This window comes from Pelophylax lessonae, assembly GCF_965119305.1.
Source record: "Pelophylax lessonae genome assembly, chromosome: 12".
Classification (NCBI taxonomy): Eukaryota; Metazoa; Chordata; class Amphibia; order Anura; family Ranidae; genus Pelophylax; species Pelophylax lessonae.
The window spans coordinates 128,661,974-128,683,115 of NC_138779.1; the positions used below are offsets into that span (position 1 = coordinate 128,661,974).

At 41.2% G+C, this 21,142-nt stretch overlaps 1 protein-coding gene across 1 annotated transcript; it reads left to right on the forward strand.

Annotated features, from left to right (window-relative positions):
* The first annotated feature begins 2,421 nt into the window (after positions 1–2,421).
* Positions 2,422–19,812, forward strand: DPAGT1 (dolichyl-phosphate N-acetylglucosaminephosphotransferase 1). Its single transcript, XM_082273456.1, has 9 exons — positions 2,422–2,667; positions 6,935–7,055; positions 7,820–8,033; positions 9,544–9,690; positions 10,556–10,640; positions 14,550–14,738; positions 15,075–15,162; positions 16,429–16,581; positions 19,458–19,812. Exons 1-9 carry the CDS (start codon positions 2,522–2,524, stop codon positions 19,521–19,523), a joined length of 1,209 nt encoding a protein of 402 aa, XP_082129582.1. The 5' UTR covers positions 2,422–2,521; the 3' UTR covers positions 19,524–19,812.
* The last annotated feature ends 1,330 nt before the right edge of the window (positions 19,813–21,142 follow it).

Consider the following 21,142-nt stretch of genomic DNA (forward strand, 5'->3'; position numbering starts at 1 on the left):
ATATCTAGCTTTTTGCTAAAGTACATAAGGATTGGCAGTGCAAATTTGGAATGGATTTTAAAAATACTACTACTAATACCAATACTCTTATATACAGGGCAGAACATTTTGAGGGTGTCTTTTTTTTTTAAGTATTACACGGTGCTGGTCAGACTGGCTGGCTGACAGGTCTCTGTGAAAAGATCTTGAAGACCAATATGTTCACTTTGATAAGTGCCATATGTAAGGATATATAAAATAATAATTGTATACTACAAAGGGTTGGGGTTATTTCATAAGGCAGGCTTTAACACTGAGAAAGGGAACAAAAAGTTGTTTATCTGGGCTATAAATCGGATCCTACTCATGCGCAGTGCAGTTTATACTCTCTTTACACAACAGGAACCAGATGGAGGCATAATGTAACTCGGGTGAACATACTGTACATCGGAGTCACATTATCAGTGGCCACCCAGTGCCCGAATTAAAAAGATGTTGGTCCTCAAGAAAGTTAGAAAGGTGGCAGAGAGCACAGACCTATCATTGCTGGAGAAGAAAAAACTGGGAAGAAGCCATTCTGCACAGTATGAATAAGATAGTAGATTACCAACTTTTAATCTTCTAATGTTACCTTCTAACCTCCAACTCCCAAAGCATAGACCTGTCTTCAAATATGGAGCTAAACAAGGGGGTAAATATTTTCCATAGGAAACCTCTACATTTATAATAGCTTAAGACTGAATATTCAAAACTGTACACTAAGCCAAAAATAACGAAATGTGTGAAATAAAAAGTCTATGGGTGCAACCAAAATTTTAATCCGCAAACGGAGGCAGGCTGTTCTCTAACAAATGTGGAATTTAGTAAAGCTACACACGCGCAGTGGATGAATATACTCTTGTAGATGAGTATATGGGCTCGCTCTCACCAGCAGGCACATGTTATGCTCTGTACAATGTGTGTCCACTGCAGTTTGCTGGGTAGGGCCAGTGAAATGCATCCCGCAATTTTCTTCTTTAAGTTCATTAAAATGTCACAAAATGACATTTCATTCATCTCCTTGCACCGCTGCAGGTTGTGATGCCTTGTAACATGTCGCAATGCATTGCACTGTGTAAGAATGCAAGTCATTTTTTTTTTTGTGAAAACCAACGCATTGCATTGGTGTGAAGTAAAACAATAGAACATAAGTCCAAATTTTGTCATTAGGGATGAGCTCAGTCAGGCATGTTTGGATCATAGTCTGAACCCAGAAGAAATAGATGGAAGCTATGACTGCACAATGCCATCTATAGGTGGCTGCCTTGACCCTTCTACCACACGTATAAATGCCCCTTATATATGTTTTGGCTGGGAAAAAAAGGAATGTCTCAACAGCCTATCATTGGCTCAGTACAGAGACAGATTCCTGACAGGATCACCTGGGCAGGTTTGGACTAGGATCTGAACACGACTGAGCTTTGCGGTCTGCAAGTAAGGTGCCCATTCATTTCAATTGGCTGCCCTACCTGCAGAAACGAGCAGGAAAGCAAGTCAATTTTATGTAACAAGGCAGATCACCATTCTGACGGGAGGGAAGGCATGGATCCTGTGATCCTGCAAATCTGGGACTAGCATCCATCTCTTCCCTTAGTAAAACCACCTCACACACAGTATAGTAAAACACTGGCTAGGCACAGAGTTAACCCTTTAATCACCCCTGATGATAACCCCTTCCCAGCCAGTGTCATTAGTACAGTGACAGTGCATATTTTTTAGCACTGATCACTGTATTAGTGTCACTGGTCCCCAAAAAGTGTCAAAAGTGTAAGTTATTGTCCGACTGTCCGGCGCAATATCACAGTCTTGCTATAAGTCACTGAACGCCGCCATTACTAGTAAGCAAAATAAATAAAAATATCCCAAAGTTTGTGGACTCAATAACTTTTGCGCAAACCAATCAATATACACTTATTGGGATTTATTTTACCAAAAACGTAGCAGAATACAGATTGGTCTAAATTTATGAAGACATTTTTTTTTTCTATGTTTTAATTGGATGTGTTTTATATCAGAACGTGAAAAAAAACTATATTTTATTTTTCAAAATTGTCTGTCTTTTTTTTGTTTATAACGCAAAAAATAAAAACCACAGAGGTGATCAAAGACCACAAAAAGAAAGCTCTATTTGTGGGGGAAAAGGGACGCAAATGTTATTTGGGTACAGCGTCGCACAACCACACAATTGTCAGTTAAAGTGATGGCCTGGTCATGAAGCGGTAATATCTTCCAGTGGTCCAGGGGTTAAATGTCACCCTAGCAATGTCAGCAGCAGGAAGAACTGGACACTGCGCATGCGCCTTGCGGATAAGGGACACAGGAAAGCGCACGGGGACGAGCACGCAGGTCGGGATTTCCTGATGTCGTCATGTACGCAAAGCCAGGAACACGTGTGCACGTACGGTGCTGGAAGCCGCTGAGAGGGCGGAAGTAGGAAGAGAATGAAGTGTATGGGCAGAGTGGGAGCAGGAAGAACTGTGTGTTGTGTGTCTGTCTTCTAACCATGGCTATAGTACCGCTGCTTGTCAATGTGGCTGGCTCTGTACTGGGCGGCCTGGCCACTGCCGCCCTCATCCCTGCCTTCAAGGAGCACTTCATCTCCGCTAAGCTGTATGGGGTGGACATGAACAAGTCCAGCAGAGAGCCGGTGTAAGTCTATGAGATCCCTGTATACACTGAGAGCCAGCACTGAGTATACCAGGACTAGGGGTCTCCTATCAATGCACTGTACTGGATCCACTAATACGCTGGCACAGTACATCTCCTCTTATTATTATTCTGATATGAGATACATGTTGGTGTCAGAACTTTGTTAACCATTTTCTAATGCATGGTTAGAACTTATTATAGATAGAATGGAACTCATAGTATTTAACCCCTTCTTGACAGAGGATGAAACAAATATTAACACCTGACTACAGTTTTACAACTTTGACATGTGTTTGTAAAGCTGGACATATTATCACAACTTCTTAGTGTGTCTGGGCAGATTATGCTGTATTTTTTTTTTCCCTTCAGGAAAAACTAGGCTTTAATTTGGTGGTAAAGGATATCTTTTTATTTTTATTTTCAAAGGAAAGCTTGCACTAAATAGTTTAAAGTGTAAGGCCCCTTTCACACATGCGGACCGTTCAGATCCGCCTGTCAGTTTTTCCGGCGGATCTGAACGGATGCCCCATTCATCTCTATGGGGCAGCGGATGTCAGTGGAGACATGTCCGCTGACATCCAATCCTGTCTGTCAAATCGAGATGGATGGAAACCCTATTTTCCATCCTTCTGGTGGATCGGATCAGATGAGAACGGACAGGAGGTCCGTTCTCATCCGATTCCCCCATAGAGGATAGCGGGGACCTGACAGCCCCGTCTCTACACACGGAGAGGAGACGGAGCTGCCACCCGCCTGCTCAGCGGGGGATCGCCGAATCAATTCCCCCGCTGAGAAAAACGGAGTCCGCTGATGGAGTGGACAGTGTGAAAGGGGCCTAAGTCCAGAAAAAAAAAAAAACTAACATTTCACCTGCTCTCTGCCACATTCTAACCCTGTAAAGCGAAAATCTCTGTACTTCCCTATTCTGCAGCCGATCCGGTCCAGTTTCCAGTGGCAGAAGGTCTGTGCAGGAGAGGACTGACAACGGCTGTGAAATGTCACCAAAAGAGTTACAATGGGGCTTCCATTGTCGGTTGCCTCTCCTGCACCCCCTCCACACTGAAGCCATCGCTAATACATGATGCTGGGCCTGGATTGGCTGCAAAATAGGTAATTATAGCGAATTTTTGCTTCACAGGGTTAGATTAAGGCCAAACTTGCTCTCTGCTACATTCTAAACCTAGTTAGATTTTTGCCTAAACTTCTACTTTAAAAGAATATTTATTTTTTTTTTAAATTCATTTTTTTTAAATATTTATTTTTTAAATTAAGCTGTATATTTCTTGTGATTACCATAATCTACCACAAAAGAAAAACCTAAAATACATTCTTCAGCTCCTGACAATCACAGCGATACCACATACGCTATATTCTCAAAAGTATTGGGACGCCTGCCTACAACCACACAGGAACTTTAGAGGCTTCACAGTCTTAATCCGTAGGGTTCAATATTGAGTTGGTCCACCCTTTGCAGCAATAACAGCTTCACCCTGGGAAGCCTGTCCACAAGGTGTTCTATCGCTTATCGAGGTCAGGACTCTGTGCATGCCAGTCAACTTCCTCCACCCCAAACTCTCTCATCTATGTCTTTATGGACCTTGCTTTGTGCACTGGTGTGCAGTCATGTTGGAAAGGGGCCATCCCAAAACTGTTTTCACAAAGTTGGGACCATAAAATTGTCCAAAATGTCTTGGTATGCTGACGCCTTAAAGCGGTAGTATCCCGCTTTTTGACACTTTTACCTACAGGTAAGCCTATAATAAGGCTTACCTGTAGGTACAAATAATATCTCCTAAACCGGCACGGTTTAGGAGATATTTACAGTGCATGCAGCCGCTCGTGCGAGCGGCGCATGCGCTCTGAAGGTCCGGGGGACCTTCAATTAAGTTGCCGGGAGCTTGCCGGAAAAATCACTCCCGCGCGCATGCGCGGGAGTGACGTCATCGCGGCTCCGGCCAATCATCGTGCCGGAGCCGTCTCTTCCGGCCAATCAGCGTGCCGGAGCCGCCGAACCCGGAAGAGACGACGAGGGACCATGGCAGCGCCCGCAGCGATGTCCGGGGGTCCGTGTCGGGGCTTCGTTTTCAGGTAAGTTACACATAATGGGTTAGTATGCGTTGCATACTAGCTCATTATGCCTTTGTCTTGCAGGTTTTTTTTTTTTTATTGAGTTTACAACCGCTTTAAGAGTTCTCTTCACTGGAATAAGGGGCCAAGTCCAACCCCTGAAAAACAACCCCACACCATAATCCTCCACCAAATGATTTGGACAAGTGCACAAAGCAAGGTCCATAAAGACATGAATGAGTGAGTTTGGGGTGGAGGAACTTAACTGGCATGCACAGAGCCCTAACCTCAACCAGATAGAACACCTTTGGGAGGAGTTAGAGCGGAGACTGCGAGCCAGGCCTTCTCGTCAAACATCAGTGCCTGAACTTAAAAGGGCACTTCTGGAAGAATGGTCACACACTCCTAAACCTTGTGGACAGCCTTCCCAGAAGAGTTAAAGCTGTTATAGCTAGAAAGGGTGGGCCAACTCAATATTGAACCCTACGGACTAAGACTGGGATATCATTAAAGTTCATGTGCTTGCAAAGGCAGGCGTCCCAATACCTTTGGTAATATAGTGTATGTGTATAGTATTTGTTGTCTGTAACTGTATTACAGCCCAGAAATAATAGTGCAAATTTTGTTTTGTTTTTATCCTGCCTAAAACACACCGACACTAATTTCAATAAAAAAAAATTGAATTCTAGTTACGATGTACTAACCCTAACCTTTGACTTCCGACCATGACCTATGACCCTAAGCTTAACTCTGACCGAGACTAAAACCTTGATCTAGCTAGCACAAGCAGAGGTACATATTCTCTCCCCCTCTCCCTCTCTCCCTCTCCTTAGCCTGGCTCGATTTTGTTCAAAATATGGAAAAGGAAGTCTCCATATTGATGCTGTAACATAGCTGATGCTACGTACATTTTATACAGTGCTGACAGCAACTGCATTTCTTAGTGAAGGAAATGGCTTTGCTCGACTAAATAAAATAACGCAAGACCTGGAGTTGGGCTCTAATTGTTTGAATAGAGCAGGTTGTGAATGCACTTCTCTCAGCACTGAGAGAAAAGGACCATTTGCTTTAAATTTTATTTTTTCTTATCTTTTAATCTAGACTCCTGTAGCATGTTTACTAGGGGTTACCATGCAATTTGAGTTTCCAACTTGAAGCTTTCTGGATTGGTGACTTCTTGGATGCATTGTAGTATGACAAGTTAGCTGCAGGGTGTTGTCCAGGGCTGTGGTCCATCTGTTGGTGGAACCTTGACCCTAAGCAGCCCCTTACAGTTGCATTTTCTTTTTTCTTAAATTTCAGTCTGCATATCATGTTAAAGTAGAAGTAAACCCTCATTAACAAAAAAAACATAAATCCCTCAACTCCACTTAAATTGTTCATGTACTATAATAATGATGTACTTTAGCATTACCTGGATGCGTTCTAATATCCTATGCTATATTTTGGGACGTGGCATTTGGCACTGATGTCTCGCTGCTGTGCGATTCTGGGTCGCCAGCAGCAAATTATGTGAGTTTTTTTTTTTTTTTTTATGCATTTTATTGATAAATTAAACCATACTACACTATGAAAGCACTTCTGGGCTCTGCGTGAGCTGATTTATTCTCAGTGGGATCCCGATTTGAACGATTGGTGAGACCATCCACTGTGTGATTTCCAGAGAGACTTCCATAGGGGTTTTTGAGGCTTATTTGCTGATGTAATGGCAGCCACCATATCCAGTGAGTTTGCATTTTTTTCCAATGGTGACGGTCTGCTTTTCTGGACACCATTGCCTTGTTGTCTACTCGTTGGATTGGCACTTCAATTATGGGCTGATATACACACACACACACACACTTATTACTATATGGACCAGTGATGTAATCTATCAAGTGTGTTTACACCTTTTTGTTATGCTGAATTCATATATTGCATGAGCCCAACTGGGATTGTGTGTGTTAGGGGGGGGGGGGGGGGTTACACTGGGGCTCTAGGGAGACTCTAAATGACAGCATAGCCACCCTATAGGAGGAAGTACGGAAGGCATCAGTTTGGATTTAAGATTCTGCTAAAGAGAATGATCTGCAATATTAGAAGTGTGAAAATTATTATTTTTTGGGGGTTTTGATGGTTCAATGATACTTTAAGATTTTTCATTGTTTTGTATTCGCTGCAATAAACGTTTGTGTATGTTTTATGTTTTATGTTTCTATAGCCCAGAGTCTCAAGGAGTGATTAGCGGGGCAGTGTTTCTGCTGATCCTTTTCTTCTTCATTCCTGTTCCTTTCTTGAGCTGCTTCATTGAAGAACAGTGTAGAGAATTCCCACACCATGAGGTAATGGATTTGTTCAACCTTGTGCTGTTTCCATTAGGCTGGCCATACACTATACAATTTTCTTATTCAATTTCCTTTAGATTTACCTTAAACTACGTAGTGCAAGGGCCTGCCTGACTGCATACAAATTGAAAGTGTTTAGGTTTGACCTCATATTATATGGTTTTGGTAAATCTAAAGGAAAGTTGAACAAGAAAATTGTATAGTGTATGGCCAGCCTTATATCTAATTGACTATTCAAACTTCATTACAAACTGCTTTTTCTTTGTTTAAAGGGGATGTATGGTGCAAAGCTACCAATCGCAATGATCTTTTCTCACAGCAAATTTGAGTTAATTGACAGTCACTGACTAAACGCAGCTCTAGCAGATTCACACCTACATGTTGATTCAACAAAGCAATTTTTAATCACCTAAAGGTCAATCAAGGTTACATGTAACATCACTTGTATGACCTGAGGGTGCAGCAAAACATGCATGTGTAACAGCCTTACTGTTGCGTGACATGTATTTGAGCTGTAGAGAAAGACCTCTGCTCTGTATTAGAACATTGGCTGCTTACTTAGCTATTGAGTTACAGGTAGAGCTCTATAATTGGAAAGATTCTGGTCCCCACTGACTGCAGAGCTCTAGTTGTGATTAAGCAGTGGTAATGTCAGATACTTAAGAGATGTTAGAATAGCCTTTTGATGTGAGTTTTGTATATTCAGGTTTTATTTTACTTGTGCGTCTCTTCACTTTTTTCCATTTCAATTTTTTATTTAGTTTGTTGCTCTTATTGGCTCATTACTTGCCATTTGCTGTATGATCTTTCTGGGTTTTGCGGATGATGTCTTGAACTTGCGCTGGCGACACAAGTTGCTGCTGCCCACTGCAGCCTCACTGCCACTTCTCATGGTGTACTTTATCACATTTGGCAATACTACAATTGTAGTACCCAAGCCATTCAGACCTCTTCTGGGGCTTCATGTGGATCTCGGTGAGTTGGCTTTATACTTTTTAAATTGTAGTAGTGTTGTGGCAATACAAGAAATGGCAAGCATAGACCCAGCACCAAAATAGAACTGTGTACTGATCTAGACAGTGTCCTAACACCCAGTTCTTAGATTTTAGGCTAATTTAAAATATTGTTGCACTAGTGAATATGAGGCCACTGAAAATGCATATTTGTGGAAGATTTCAAATGTGAATCCCCCCCCCCCCCACAAAATTTGTTTTACTGATATCAAAAACATAAATAAAAAGAATGCATTTGCCAATGCCCCAAAGCTGTCACCAATGTTGGTGGGGTTTGTTTCCCGCACATACAATATATATAGTAAACCCAAAAATAGGTATATATATATATATAATCTATCCCAAGAACAGGAATAATATAGCAGACTTATAAGCACACAAATTTAACAAAGACATTTTATTTATATTCACCACCTCAAGTCCAATCGTATTATACTATTATTATCAATATTCAGCTGATGCCCCCCCCCCCCCCTCGCACTCCCATCTGTGATGGAAGACAGAGAACCTAAGATCCTTAACAGCTCTCCAGTTGTCCTCGGCTATTGCACAACTATACAGGAAAATAACAAACAATTGGGTATATAAGGGATTGTGTTGTATAAATCAGACTCTAATAATTGTATTCCATTCCTTTAAAATACCCTTTTATCCACCACAAAATGACCTAGAATCAAGGGGCATTGAATGTTCTCCACCTACTTGTCCTCTATAAACACAGCACTTCATCTGTAATTCTGACAGAGAATCTTCATTTGCCTGTAAAGTGACACTGTATATTTATTGTATCATAGTGAAAGATGATGTATCCATATTCCAGCCGATACAATGTAACAACATGAAACCGCTGTTTCCACCTTGGTGATTAGATTTCTGATGGCTGAAATGCCTTCCACCCATTTCCTTACAGGAGTGAGACAAACAGTAATGAAGCCAGGAATGCACACAGATTCCTTCACATATATGCCAAATACAATTCTACATCATTGTGTGCTGTCAATCCTCAATCAAATTTCCAATGAAAATGAAATTATTTAAGCACAATTGAATGTTCCATGCTGTATGTTCTTATCTGTGCATCCCATTGCATATTGCATTGGAAAATGTCACTTATCTCTCCTCAGTTAAACTTGCTCCATGATCCCTCAAAGTAGATGCCACCAGATAAGAGAGTGGGTGGGAGAGTGTATGCAGGCAGACCAGCTTGCATACATATTTATCTAGGATCTTGAGGAACTTCTGGTCTGGAACCAAAAATGTTGATGTAGCATGGCTCCTGGAGTGTGCTTCAGCCACAAGGATATGTGTGTGTGTATATATATATATATATATATATGATCTGCCAGCATACGCTCTCTTGCTTGATCTTCTTATCTGATAGCAACTTGGAACTGCATAGAGCAAATTATTTTATAGTACACTTATATTTTTTGTGTGGGGTTGTTATTTAATAACTGTTTTTTTTCCTACAGGGATTCTTTACTATGTTTATATGGGTATGCTAGCTGTCTTCTGTACCAATGCAATCAACATTCTGGCAGGAATCAATGGTCTTGAAGCTGGCCAATCTTTAATTATAGCTGGCTCTATCATTGTGTTTAACATTGCAGAGCTCAATGGTGAGTCAGTGGTATTTGTGAATATTAAAATATATATGTGATGCATTAACTTGTTCCCCGTATCTGCTTGAGCCCTCTTTCACATTGAATGTGGCTTTGAAATCATCCGACTTCGTCTTAAATCACACAATTTCAAAGCTGCATTGCAGATGGCCATATAGGCCTGAGAGTTTTTTGACGATTGGTCCTTTACTTTATTGAAAAAAAAAAAAAAAAAAAAAATTTTTTATAGTTAATTTATACCATTGTTGGTTCCCCTTATACAACTCCTTCTCTGGGTTACCTTTTGTATTGTTTTTGCAGGTTGTAAACTAGTTGTGGAGGTACCCCGTCCAATGGACAAATCAGTCCAAAGAATAACTATTAAAGTCCCCAGATTTTGGGTTTAGGTCACATTGTTTTTATGTATTGTTGCAACTTTGAAGACATCTGTGTGGCTTCATGCACAGATGTCTATGCATGGTGCACCTGAAATTGCCAAATGCATAGTGCAGGAACTACTTCTTTTTCAAATCGATGCAGCACCACAAAGTCAGTGTCGCACCAATTTGAACACTGTCATTGTCGACAATAGGGGGTGACTTGTCATGTGATTTGACCTGTCAAATCGCATGACAAGTCAGCCTGGTGTGAATGAGGGCTAAAGGCTGAAATGCTATTTTGTTTGTTGTTTAAATATGTCTAACATATTTATTTTCCATTATCTAAAGACTAGTCAAATAACGTTGCTTTCTAAACGTAACCCTTGAGACAGAAGCAGCATTTAATCCCCCATATTTGCTTTTCCGGTTTTTTTTTTTTTTTGGTTTTTTTTGGCTTAAATATTTCCTATTTCTTACAGATTTTTAATCTTGTCTCCGAATAGGTGACTGTCACGATGATCATCTCTTTTCACTTTACTTTCTTATTCCATTTTTCTTCACCACCCTGGGATTACTGTATCATAACTGGTAAGATCTTTTTCTGAAATTGCACTGCATATCATGCATTGGTGTGGTAGCTGGGCTTTATTGGCACATTAGCTAATAACTGAAATATAGAAATATATTGCTAGTGTGCTAGAGCAGTGTTTCTTAACTCCGGTCCTTAGGGCCCACTAACAGGCCAGGTTTGCAAGAAAACTGAAATGCATCCCAGGTGATATCATTTGCTGCTCAGTGATTGCAGTATTCTAGTCTGCATCTCCCCAAGGTAATACTTAAAATCTGGCCTGTTAGTGGGCCCTGAGGACTGGAGTTGAGAAACACTGTGCTAGAGAATAGTGCAGCCTTTTTCAACCAGGGTGCCGTGGCACTCTGGTGTGCCTCCTGGGTTCTTCAGGGGTGCCTTGGCAAAATGTCTAAAAATTGCAACAAATTGCCACAGGTTTTTACTTTGCAGCATTACAACCCTGGGCACCGTGAAGGTCAAGCCACTGGCCCCCTGACAGCCAATTACATCACTGGTGGATAATGAGAACTACAGGTGCTTGCATAGCCTCCTTGTTTACTCTTCCCCCCCCCCCCCCCTCTCCATCAGCACTGGGGTCACATTGGCAAGTAGAAGAAGAGAAACGCTAGAATACTATTCCTTACCAGTTTGCAATTGTGGAGGAAAAAACACTTCTAATGTTGGATGGCCCATGTTTTGGATGTTGCTGCTATATGTACAACTATTAGTTTATTTTATTTTTTACACTGTAGAATGGGGTGCCTAGAGATTGTGCAGAATTTTAAAGGGTGCCCCACCTGAAAAAAGGTTGAAAATAGTGTATGTCCTGTGCTCTAGTAGGCTTGGGTTTTTTTATTGGCAAGGTTTCATTTTAATTTACATCAATCCAGTGATTTTCACACAGTACTGTGCAAACAGTTTAGGCAGGTGTGAAGAAATGTTATAAAGTAAGAATGCTTTATAAAAATATATATTTTAACTGTTTGTTTTTATCAATTTACAAAATATAAAGTGAGCGAGCAGAAGAAAAACCTAATCAATAATTGGTGTGACTATCCTTTTGGTCTCAAACCAGCATTAATTCTTTTAAGTACACACAGTGCTTGTGCACACAATTTTTGAAGGCACTCATCAGGTAGGTTGTTCCAGACATCTTGGAGAACTAACCACAGATCTTCTGTGGATGTAGGCTGCATTAAATCCTTCTGTATCTTCATGTAATCCCAGACAGACTCAATCATGTTGAGATCAGGGCTCCTTGTTCTTCTTTACGCTGAAGATATTTCTTAATGACATTGGCTGTATGTTTGGGGTAGTTGTCCTGCTGCAGAATAAATTTGGGGCCAATCCCATGCCTCACTGATGGTATGGCATGATGGATAAACCTATCTGCCTGCATTCTCTCAGCATTGAGGATGCCATTGATCGGGCAATATTGAGGACCGAAGATGCACAAAAAGGAATGCAGCAGATAAAAGACCCATCCCTTCAACATCGGAAGATATCCAGCAGAACCATTGGCACAGAACTGGCATAAACCAGTGGGACCCAGGTACACCCATCTGTCTGGAGAAGTCTGTCCACAAGTGGTCTTGATGGAATAACTGTGGCCAAACAGCCATACCGTTACCTTCGAATCAAGGATAAGAGACTCCGCTATGAACTGGAGTGCAGAAAAATGGCAACAGGTGCTCTGGACTGAAGAGTCCAGGGCTGTAGCAGGAGGCAGTTTGTTCGCTGAAGGACTGGAGAGCGGTACAATGAGTGTCTGCAGGCAACAGTAAAGCATGGTGGAGGTTCCTTCCAAGTTCAGGCTGCAAATAGAGCTGGAGATTTTTCAGGATCAATGCTGAGAAATACTTATCCATCATGCCATACCAGTGGCGTAGCGTGGGGGGTGCTGAGGGGGCCACTGGCACTTGGCGCAACATTTAGGGGGGAGCATCCCACGCCCGCCATCCGGGGATCATAGTGTCCAGCGGCCCGCCCACCCGCACTCCTCCTCTTGGTTCCGGGACTGACTGTGCAGGATGAGCAGCGGACCGCTGAAGGGGTCACGTGCGGCCAGGGGGCGGGGCTGGTCGTGGGTGAAGATGCTCGGTGCATGTGCAGCACCGCTTCCGGAGTCTCCCCCTGCTGTCCGGGCCAGCCGCCAACACGCTGTCTCTCCCCGCCAGTGTTTGGACACAGAAAAATAAGTGATGTGCTGCCTGCCCTGGGGGGCCCAGGGAAGTTGACATGGGAGGGGGGTAATTGTAGGGGGTGTCAGTATAGGTGTCAATGTAGGGGGGTCAGTGTATGTGGAAATGTAGAGGGGGTCAGTGTAGGGGCCAGTGTATGGGGGGGTCAGTTTATGTGGAAATTTAGGGGGGGTCAGTGTATGTGGGAATGTAGGGGGGGTCAGTATAGGTGTCAGTGTATGGGGAGGTCAGTATAGGTGTCAGTGTGTGTGGAAATGTGGGGGGGGGGTCAGTGTATGTGTCAGTGTAGGGGGGTCAGTATAGGTGTATGGGGGGGGTCAGTGTCGGTGTCAGTGTAGGGGGGTAAGTGTATGTGGGAATGTAGGGGGTGTCAGTGTTGGGGTTGTCAGTGTAGGTGTCAGTGTATGGGGGGGTGAGTGTAGGGGGGCCAGTGAAGGTGTCAGTGTAGGGGGGCCAGTGAAGGTGTCAGTGTAGGGGGGGTGTCAGTGTAAGGGGGGGTGTCAGTGTAGGTGTCAGGTAGGTCACTGTAGGAATCAGGAATGTCAGTATAGTAATTGGGTAGGTCAGTGTAGTGATTAGGTCTGTTAGTGCAGGAATCAGGTAGGTCTGTGTAGTGGTCAGATAGGTCTCTGTAGGTGTTAGTGTAGGAATCGGGTAGGTCTCTGCAGTGGTCAAATAGGTCTCTGTAGGTGTCAGTATAGTGATCAGGTAGGTCAATGTAGTAGGCAGTGTATTGGTCAGGTAGGTCAGTGTAGGTGTCAGTATATAAATTAGGTAGGTCAGTGTAGTGATCAGGTTGGTCAGTGTAGTGATCAGGTAGGTCAGTGTAGGTGTCAGTATAGTAATCAGGTAGGTCAGTGTAAGAATAAGGTAGGTCAGTGTAGGTGTCAGTATAGTAATCGGTTAGGTCTGTGTAGGGGTCAGTGTAGGAATAAGGTAGGTCTCTGTAGTTGTCAGCTAGGTCAGTGTAGTGGTCTGTGTAATTGTCTAGTAGGTTTGTTTAGGGGGCGCAAATTACTTACCTTGCCCCGAGCGCTGACAACCCACGCTACGCCACTGTGCCATACCATCAGGGAGGCGTGCGATCGGCCTCAAATTTATTCTGCAGCAGAACGACCCCAAACATGCAGCCAATGTTATTAAGAGAGTCAGCGCGACTCTCCATCTTCCAATGTTAAGAACTATCTTCAGTGTAAAGAACAAGAAATTCTGGAAGAACTCTACTTACCTTAAATTGTACTAAAGTGTTGGATATGACAATTGCCTGTAGGTGTCAATACTTTGAATCACAGACTTGGAACAAACATGCTGTAAATGAATATAAACATTACCTCTCTAAACTTCAGGTCAAAAACTCCGAAAGCACTGAAGCAAAAGCATTAGCATGAAAACAGTAGAGGTCAGCAATGGAAGCCTTTTCTTATTATGAAGTCACTTTAAACCCAAGACACTATATAAAGATTGGGGGGGGGGGGGGGGTGTAAGTGAAACAGGCTCCTTCCAGCTGATATATAGTAAACCTCTTTTTGCTTTGCTTACTTCCCTATTGGGTTGCTTTGCTCCAAAATTGTGTAATAACATGCAGCCAGAGGTTTTCTGTTGTAACAGCCACGGGTTTTCTTTTACATATTGACATACAATCTTTTGCTTCTTTTTGATGATTTTAGAATCTGTTCTATCAATTGCTATCCATTTGCTAAATACATTTTCTTTTATTCTTTTTCATAGGTACCCTTCCAGGGTTTTTGTTGGTGATACTTTTTGTTATTTTGCTGGGATGACCTTTGCTGTTGTTGGCATTGTTGGGCACTTCAGTAAAACTATGTTGCTTTTCTTCATTCCACAAGTCCTAAACTTCCTCTATTCTCTGCCACAGTTGCTGCACATAATCCCATGTCCACGGCATCGGCTTCCAAGGTAATTAATTGCATTACTTCTGATTTGATTTTGTGATGTCTGCACACAGTGGTTGTTTTAGAACAGTGGTCCTCAACCCTGGTCCTCAGGGCCCACTAACAGGCCAGGTTTGTAAGGTAACTGAAATACATCCCAGGTGATATAATTTGCTGCTCAGTGATTGCAGTACTCTAGTCTGCATCTCCCCAAGGCAATACTTAAAATCTGGCCTGTTAGTGGGCCCTGAGGACCGGAGTTTTAGGACCACTGTTTTAGAACATAACAAAGCAAAAATTCCATTATTCTAATAACGCTTATCACAAATTGGCACTAACTGGCCTGTTCATCTTTTTGCAGGTTTGATCCCCGTACAGGAAAGCTTACTATGAGTTACTCCAAATTCAAATCAAAAGATCTATCAGCAGTTGGAGCATTAGTTGTAAAGGTGATCTAAAATTCACAAATAAAATACTAAAAAATGCCCTGGATAGATAGGTTATTATGAGCATGTAGATTATATATATATATATATATATATATATATATATATATATATATATATATATATATATATATATATTGCTTTTCTGACTCTTTTAAACTTGGAGACTGTCAGCCCTCATTCACACTGGTGCAATTTGTCATGCGACTTGACAGTTCCAAATCGCATGACGAGTCACACCCCATTGCCAGCAATGGAACCGTTCAAATTGCCACAACTCATGTTGCAGTGACTTTGAAAAGGGTTCCTGCACTAATTCCCCCCCCCCCCCCCCCTGACTTTCATTGCGACTTGCTTAGACTTCTGTTAAATGAAGTTGCAAGCCACAATGAAATCGGAAGTACAAATCACACTGAAGTAGCGTGATTTTAAAGCCGTACTGATGTGAACCAGGACTCAAGGAACTAGCTTTTTCAGAGAGTATTCAGCAGTGGTAGCCTGTATATTATTCTGACTGACGCTTTTAATAAGAACAAAAACAATAACCTCTCCAGTGAGCCTTCATTATGACCACTTGGGAAAATCTCAGTGTTCTAATGAGGATAGCTGCATTCTTGACTGTCTGCATTCTTTTAGCAGTATTTTTTATTATATAGAAAAGGTGCGTACCAATAATAGCGCTGCTTGTGTTTATCAACTTATTGGTACGCACCTTTTCTATATATCATTTTCTTTTAGGCAGCTGCTTTTTAAGATTTTAAATTTCTTTTGGTCTATATGCACGAGATATTGCCGCATTTATCATTAAGCGCTAGGTGATTGATTTATAAAGTATTTTTTATTAACCTTAAATAATTTGTTCATGTTTTTTGTGATTTAGGATTATTTATGTTTTAGTGGAATATTGTAAATTAAAAAAAAAAAAAAAAACCTGGGCTCTGCAACAGAGAGAGGTCTGTGAGGGAGGTTTACTTACATTTTATGCTTTTGCATTATCCACTCTGTATGTTTTCAGTAACCTGGGCGACTTCCTAAATACCCACCCAAGTTTACAGACAGCTTCACCTCCCAGCCTTTCTGTATAGGCCTGCACTCTTTCCAAGGTGCTGGTCCCCCACTGGGTGCATAGAAAGTAATGCAAAATCACCTTTTAACTAAAAATTTCAGGGATTGTTTGAAATTCGATATTAGGCTTGCAATTGTTTTTATAAAAAGATCTTTGTTTTTTTTTTTTTTTTGGTTTTTCTATTCTGTGATGGTAATATTTAGGTTGCTGAAGCTCTTCATGTGATTGATGTCAAAAATAATAAAAGTGATGAGGAATTTATGGAAATAAATAACATGACCCTGATAAACTTTGTGCTGAAACTGATTGGACCAACTTCTGAGAAGAGCTTAACGATAGTTTTACTCTTCATTCAGGTAATGCATACAAAACTGTTTTATAGCACTGCTCCTCAACCAAAAGCTCAAAATTGACACGTCTCTTAGCTTCCTTGGTAGAGCTTGGAAAGCACATTTTTCACTGAACTGTGCCATTTCAGTGTTAAATGTTCTGCTACTGTAATACCAGTGGGCTGCATATGTATTTTATTTTATTTTTTTATGAAAGCCCCTTCTGTCACTCAACAAATATTCTACATTTTAAAAACCTGACTTTGAATGCCATTATGTACCATAACAGGTTGCATATTTTTTTAATTCCTATAATAAGGGCAATTTCACACCAACAAGCTGCACTGAACTCAAGACCACTGATGTTCACTGAGAGGAACAATGTAGATGTGCCAGCGGTGCCTCACGCAGTTTACTTTTTTAGAATTTTGTTGAAATGTCACATGTGACGTTGCATTCAGCTCTATTCACCACAGTGGTGTTGCAATACAGTAGGCAAGGCTGACGTTTTAAGTCTTCTTATTTTCTTTACATAACTTATTTAGACACACTTGTGTCACCATTACTTCTCTACATAATGCAGAAAGATCATGGCTGGTGGAAGGAGCTGGTAGGGTGATGTACATAGCTTCCTGACAAAATCATAGTACCCTGCTCTCAGTACTCCTAAAAAGCCTTCAGGTAGAACTTAAACAAAACTTTTTTTTTTTTTACCAACTGTCCCGATGTATAGATTTCACTTCCTGTCCCATAGCCAAACAGGAAATGAGAAAAAAATTGCTGCAAATTAAGGAAATTCCTTGGGGACCTCAGGTCAACAGAACTAGTGTAATTGTCTAGTGACTAGTGTACAGTGGGAGATTTCACCCCCCCCCCCCCCCATTACATATACACTACTTTTGGGAAAACCTAAAATTTGGGATTTTACTTTCAACGATAATGGTAAACAGAACAGAGTGGAGAACACTAGTCAGTTTTCATTGCCGTCTGTGCCCCCCGTTAATAAGATTCACCCTATTTAAATTAAAAAAAAAAAAAAAAGTTTTCCTTTTTTAAGTATATTTTCAGCCCCAAATAAAGCAATAGGCTGACTATTGGGAGCATTTATACAAATTTCCGATGGCTAAATATCTTTCCTAGGTTGTGCCCTTATTCAGTAAGCCTCCATGGTATTGACCTTGTGTGATGCTAAGCCTCCATGATTCAAAGAACTGAAATGCAATGAATGAAAGGGGCTGGCCAAAGACAGTTCAACTGGGGAGGAAAGAACTAGATGATGCTAGATGTCCTCCAGCTAGGAAATGAGACAGGCTTAAACTGACTGCAGCTTCTATTGCACAATGATGAGCTACATGTGTACAGTGAAAGCAGAGTGATCGGTTTCAGTAGAGAACAGGGGCCTGTACAACTGTGCAAGACTGAAGACTCTTACCTTACATGGGGTTTGCAGCTGTTGTGGATTAGTGTGTAATAAATTGGATTGGAACATGTAAATCTCTAAAAACCTACCACATTGTTAAACATTTGAGTTTATTTCTCCTAACCTTTATATTTTAAATAAAAATCCTAACCGTATAAAAACTACATTGCTCACTCAACTGGGATATGTCAAATCATTGCCTGTTTTATATTTTTTAGTTTAAAGAGATTGTAAACAAGCATTTTAAGACATTTTGCAGTAGTTCACTTGAATCTTCCCACTGAATGCTACAAAGGGGTATAATTTTTACTGCAGCTGCAAAGCATAGTGGCCACAGTATGTGCACAACCCCGTCCAGCCACTTTGGTAGGATGATAAAGCCACAGCTCAACCTCCTTTATACAGCCACTACTGCGAGTGTGTATAAGCCCTAACAGTTTAGAAAGGCTGTAGTAAGGAAGTATAGAGAGGCTGCGTACAAGGTGCATACTAAAGCCCCGTACACACGTACTGATCGTCGGCCGAACAATCGGCCGTCTTTTGTCCAGGGCTGTCGTGTCTGTTGAAAACTGCAAAAGACTGCACACGAATTTTGTCGGCCAACAACAGCCGACTGCAGAAGTGATGTCATGTGATGGTTAACTTTCCTTGTCTTTTTCTTTTCTGAGCATGCCCAGTCTTGCTAATCTGCTGTCTGTCGGCCGAAATCTGTACTGACTGGCGAACAATCGGGCGTTCTGGTGTTGTCCAACAAAAATTTTAATGCCTGCACGGCCGATTCTGTTTGGCCGAAAATGCGCTGTCGGAAGCATCATACTAACAAGCCTACAATCGGCCGATCGATACGTGTGTACGGGGCTTTAGTCTACAGTCAGCCTTTAAAACTATAAGTAAAAAATGTGGTCTGACAGCAAAAGGTTTACTGTTATCACACTGGAAGGAAGGACCACACTATAGTCATATTAGTTCTTCAACCAAAGGTATAGAAAATCCTCTGTCCTCAGATTGTGGTGCCCTCTTACCCAGAGAGGGGAAATCGAAATAAGAAAAGAGGCATCCTTAGAATGAAATTTTATTATGAGGTAAGAATACTTTTTACATTTTTAATTTATAAAAACTGGTAGTTTATGCCACCAGTGCTGAACATTGACTCATCCTATAGCTACGTTGGCAAAGGATTTGGCAGAAAACCCATTCATTTGCATTTCATATTTAGATTTTCAGTAGCAACCAAATAAATGAAGTTCTAATTAGCAATGTAAAGCCAAGCTTCTGATTTTACCATATCTAAATGTCCTTCTTTGGAACCTCTCCAGTCTAAGTCAAATGAGGCCCCTTCAGCACCAATCTCAAGTTTTACATACAGGAAAGTGGTTTCCTAGATTGCTTTAGTCTCTATGGTAGTTTAGAATTTACTTTTTCACTTCATTACATAATTATACTTTTTGTAAAATAACGTTCTACCCTTTCTTGCTGTTTTTAGGTCCTAGGAAGTTGTTGTGCCTTTCTAATCAGATATCAGTTGGTTCGCCTTTTCTATGATGTCTGACATTCGCCATGCACTGAGCTTTGCTGGTTCTGCTGTGAAGTGTTTTAACCACCCTGAGAAATACCATTATGATCAACTTGCTGACACAAGTTCATCACTGATAATGGTGTGATAAGAGCATGCATGTCTGAGAAACGTCCAAAACTGCAAATGTTGGGAACTGACACTTACCTGTTTCTGTACTGTTGCTCTAAAGTGTGAAACGTCTAAGACGATCAGTGGTTGGAAGGGGTACTGCTGCTGAGATTCATCTGTACTAAAGGAAGAAAATGAAGTTTATTTCTAAAGAAATATGCAAACTTTATATATTTTTTTTTTTACATTGTTTGTTTTACATACTGGTGCTGGTCTGGTATGGTTTCATTTGTCATTAAAGGAACCTATTGTATGTTACAAGAGCACATATTTTAATATATTTTTTTAAATGTCATTATTTAAGCTGATTCAGTTTTCGCATACATTGCTATAATGTTGTGGGGTTTTCGTTTGTTTTTTGTTGGAACAATAAACCACTATTATGCTGCTCTTCTTCTAAGCAGGAAGTATAGCATGTATTTAAAAAATACTGTGTGTGTGTGTGTGCACACTCTGGCCAAAAAAGAAAAAAAAATTGGCACCTGGAATTAACTAAGCGTGCAGTAACTATCCTATTGGATAGTTACTGCATGTGCCCAAAGAATGAGGTCAGCTGACTACCTGAATATACTGAATGACCAGGTTATTTAATCAATGGATCTTTTCTTCCCTGATGGCACGGGCATATTCCAAGATGACAATGAGAGGATTAATTGGGCTCAAAATTGCGAAAGAGTGGTTCTGGGAGCATGAGACATCATTTTCACACATGGATTGGCCACCACATAGTCCAGAACTTAATCCCATAGAGAATCTTTGGGATGTGCTGGAGAAGGCTTAGCGCAGTGGTCTGACTCTCCCATCATCAATACAAGATCTTGGTGAAAAATGAATGCAACAGTGGATGGAAATAAATCTTGTGACATTGCAGAAGCTTATTGAAACAATACCGCAGTGAATGCGTGCCATAATCAAAGCTAAAGGCGGTCCAAGGCGTGTGACCTTTTTTTTGGCCAGGCTGTGTGTGTGTGTGTGTGTGTGTGTATATATATATATGTATGTATATATAGATAGATAATCTATCTCTTTTTATGAGAAGTTTTGGAGTGTAGACCATATTTCTTTTATAAACCTGAAGACTTTTCTTCCTGGTTACTAGGTGCAGAATTCATATACATGGTCTCAACCTACTGTGAGCACATTGATAGTGTGTTGTGTTGAAGCTGATCTGAAAGCAGGGTCTCGCTAATTATCTTTAGCGTATTAGAAATTTGCCATTTTGTCCACCCTCTCTATGCTTTTGAGCTGAAATCTGAACGTTTATAATAATATTTTTGTTTTCATCAAAGGGAGCCTGGTGTTGGTAGTTTTCAGCGCAAGCTTTTTAGGCCTGGGAGCCTAAATGAATACCATTAATGACAATCCTTTCTATCTCCAATACTTTGAGGACCTTGCATCAGAATGGCCCTTTTGGTGCAGTCTTAATGATCCAGAACTGTGCAGAAGTGTCTTCTGGTGAGAGGTGACTTACTTATTGACTTCTG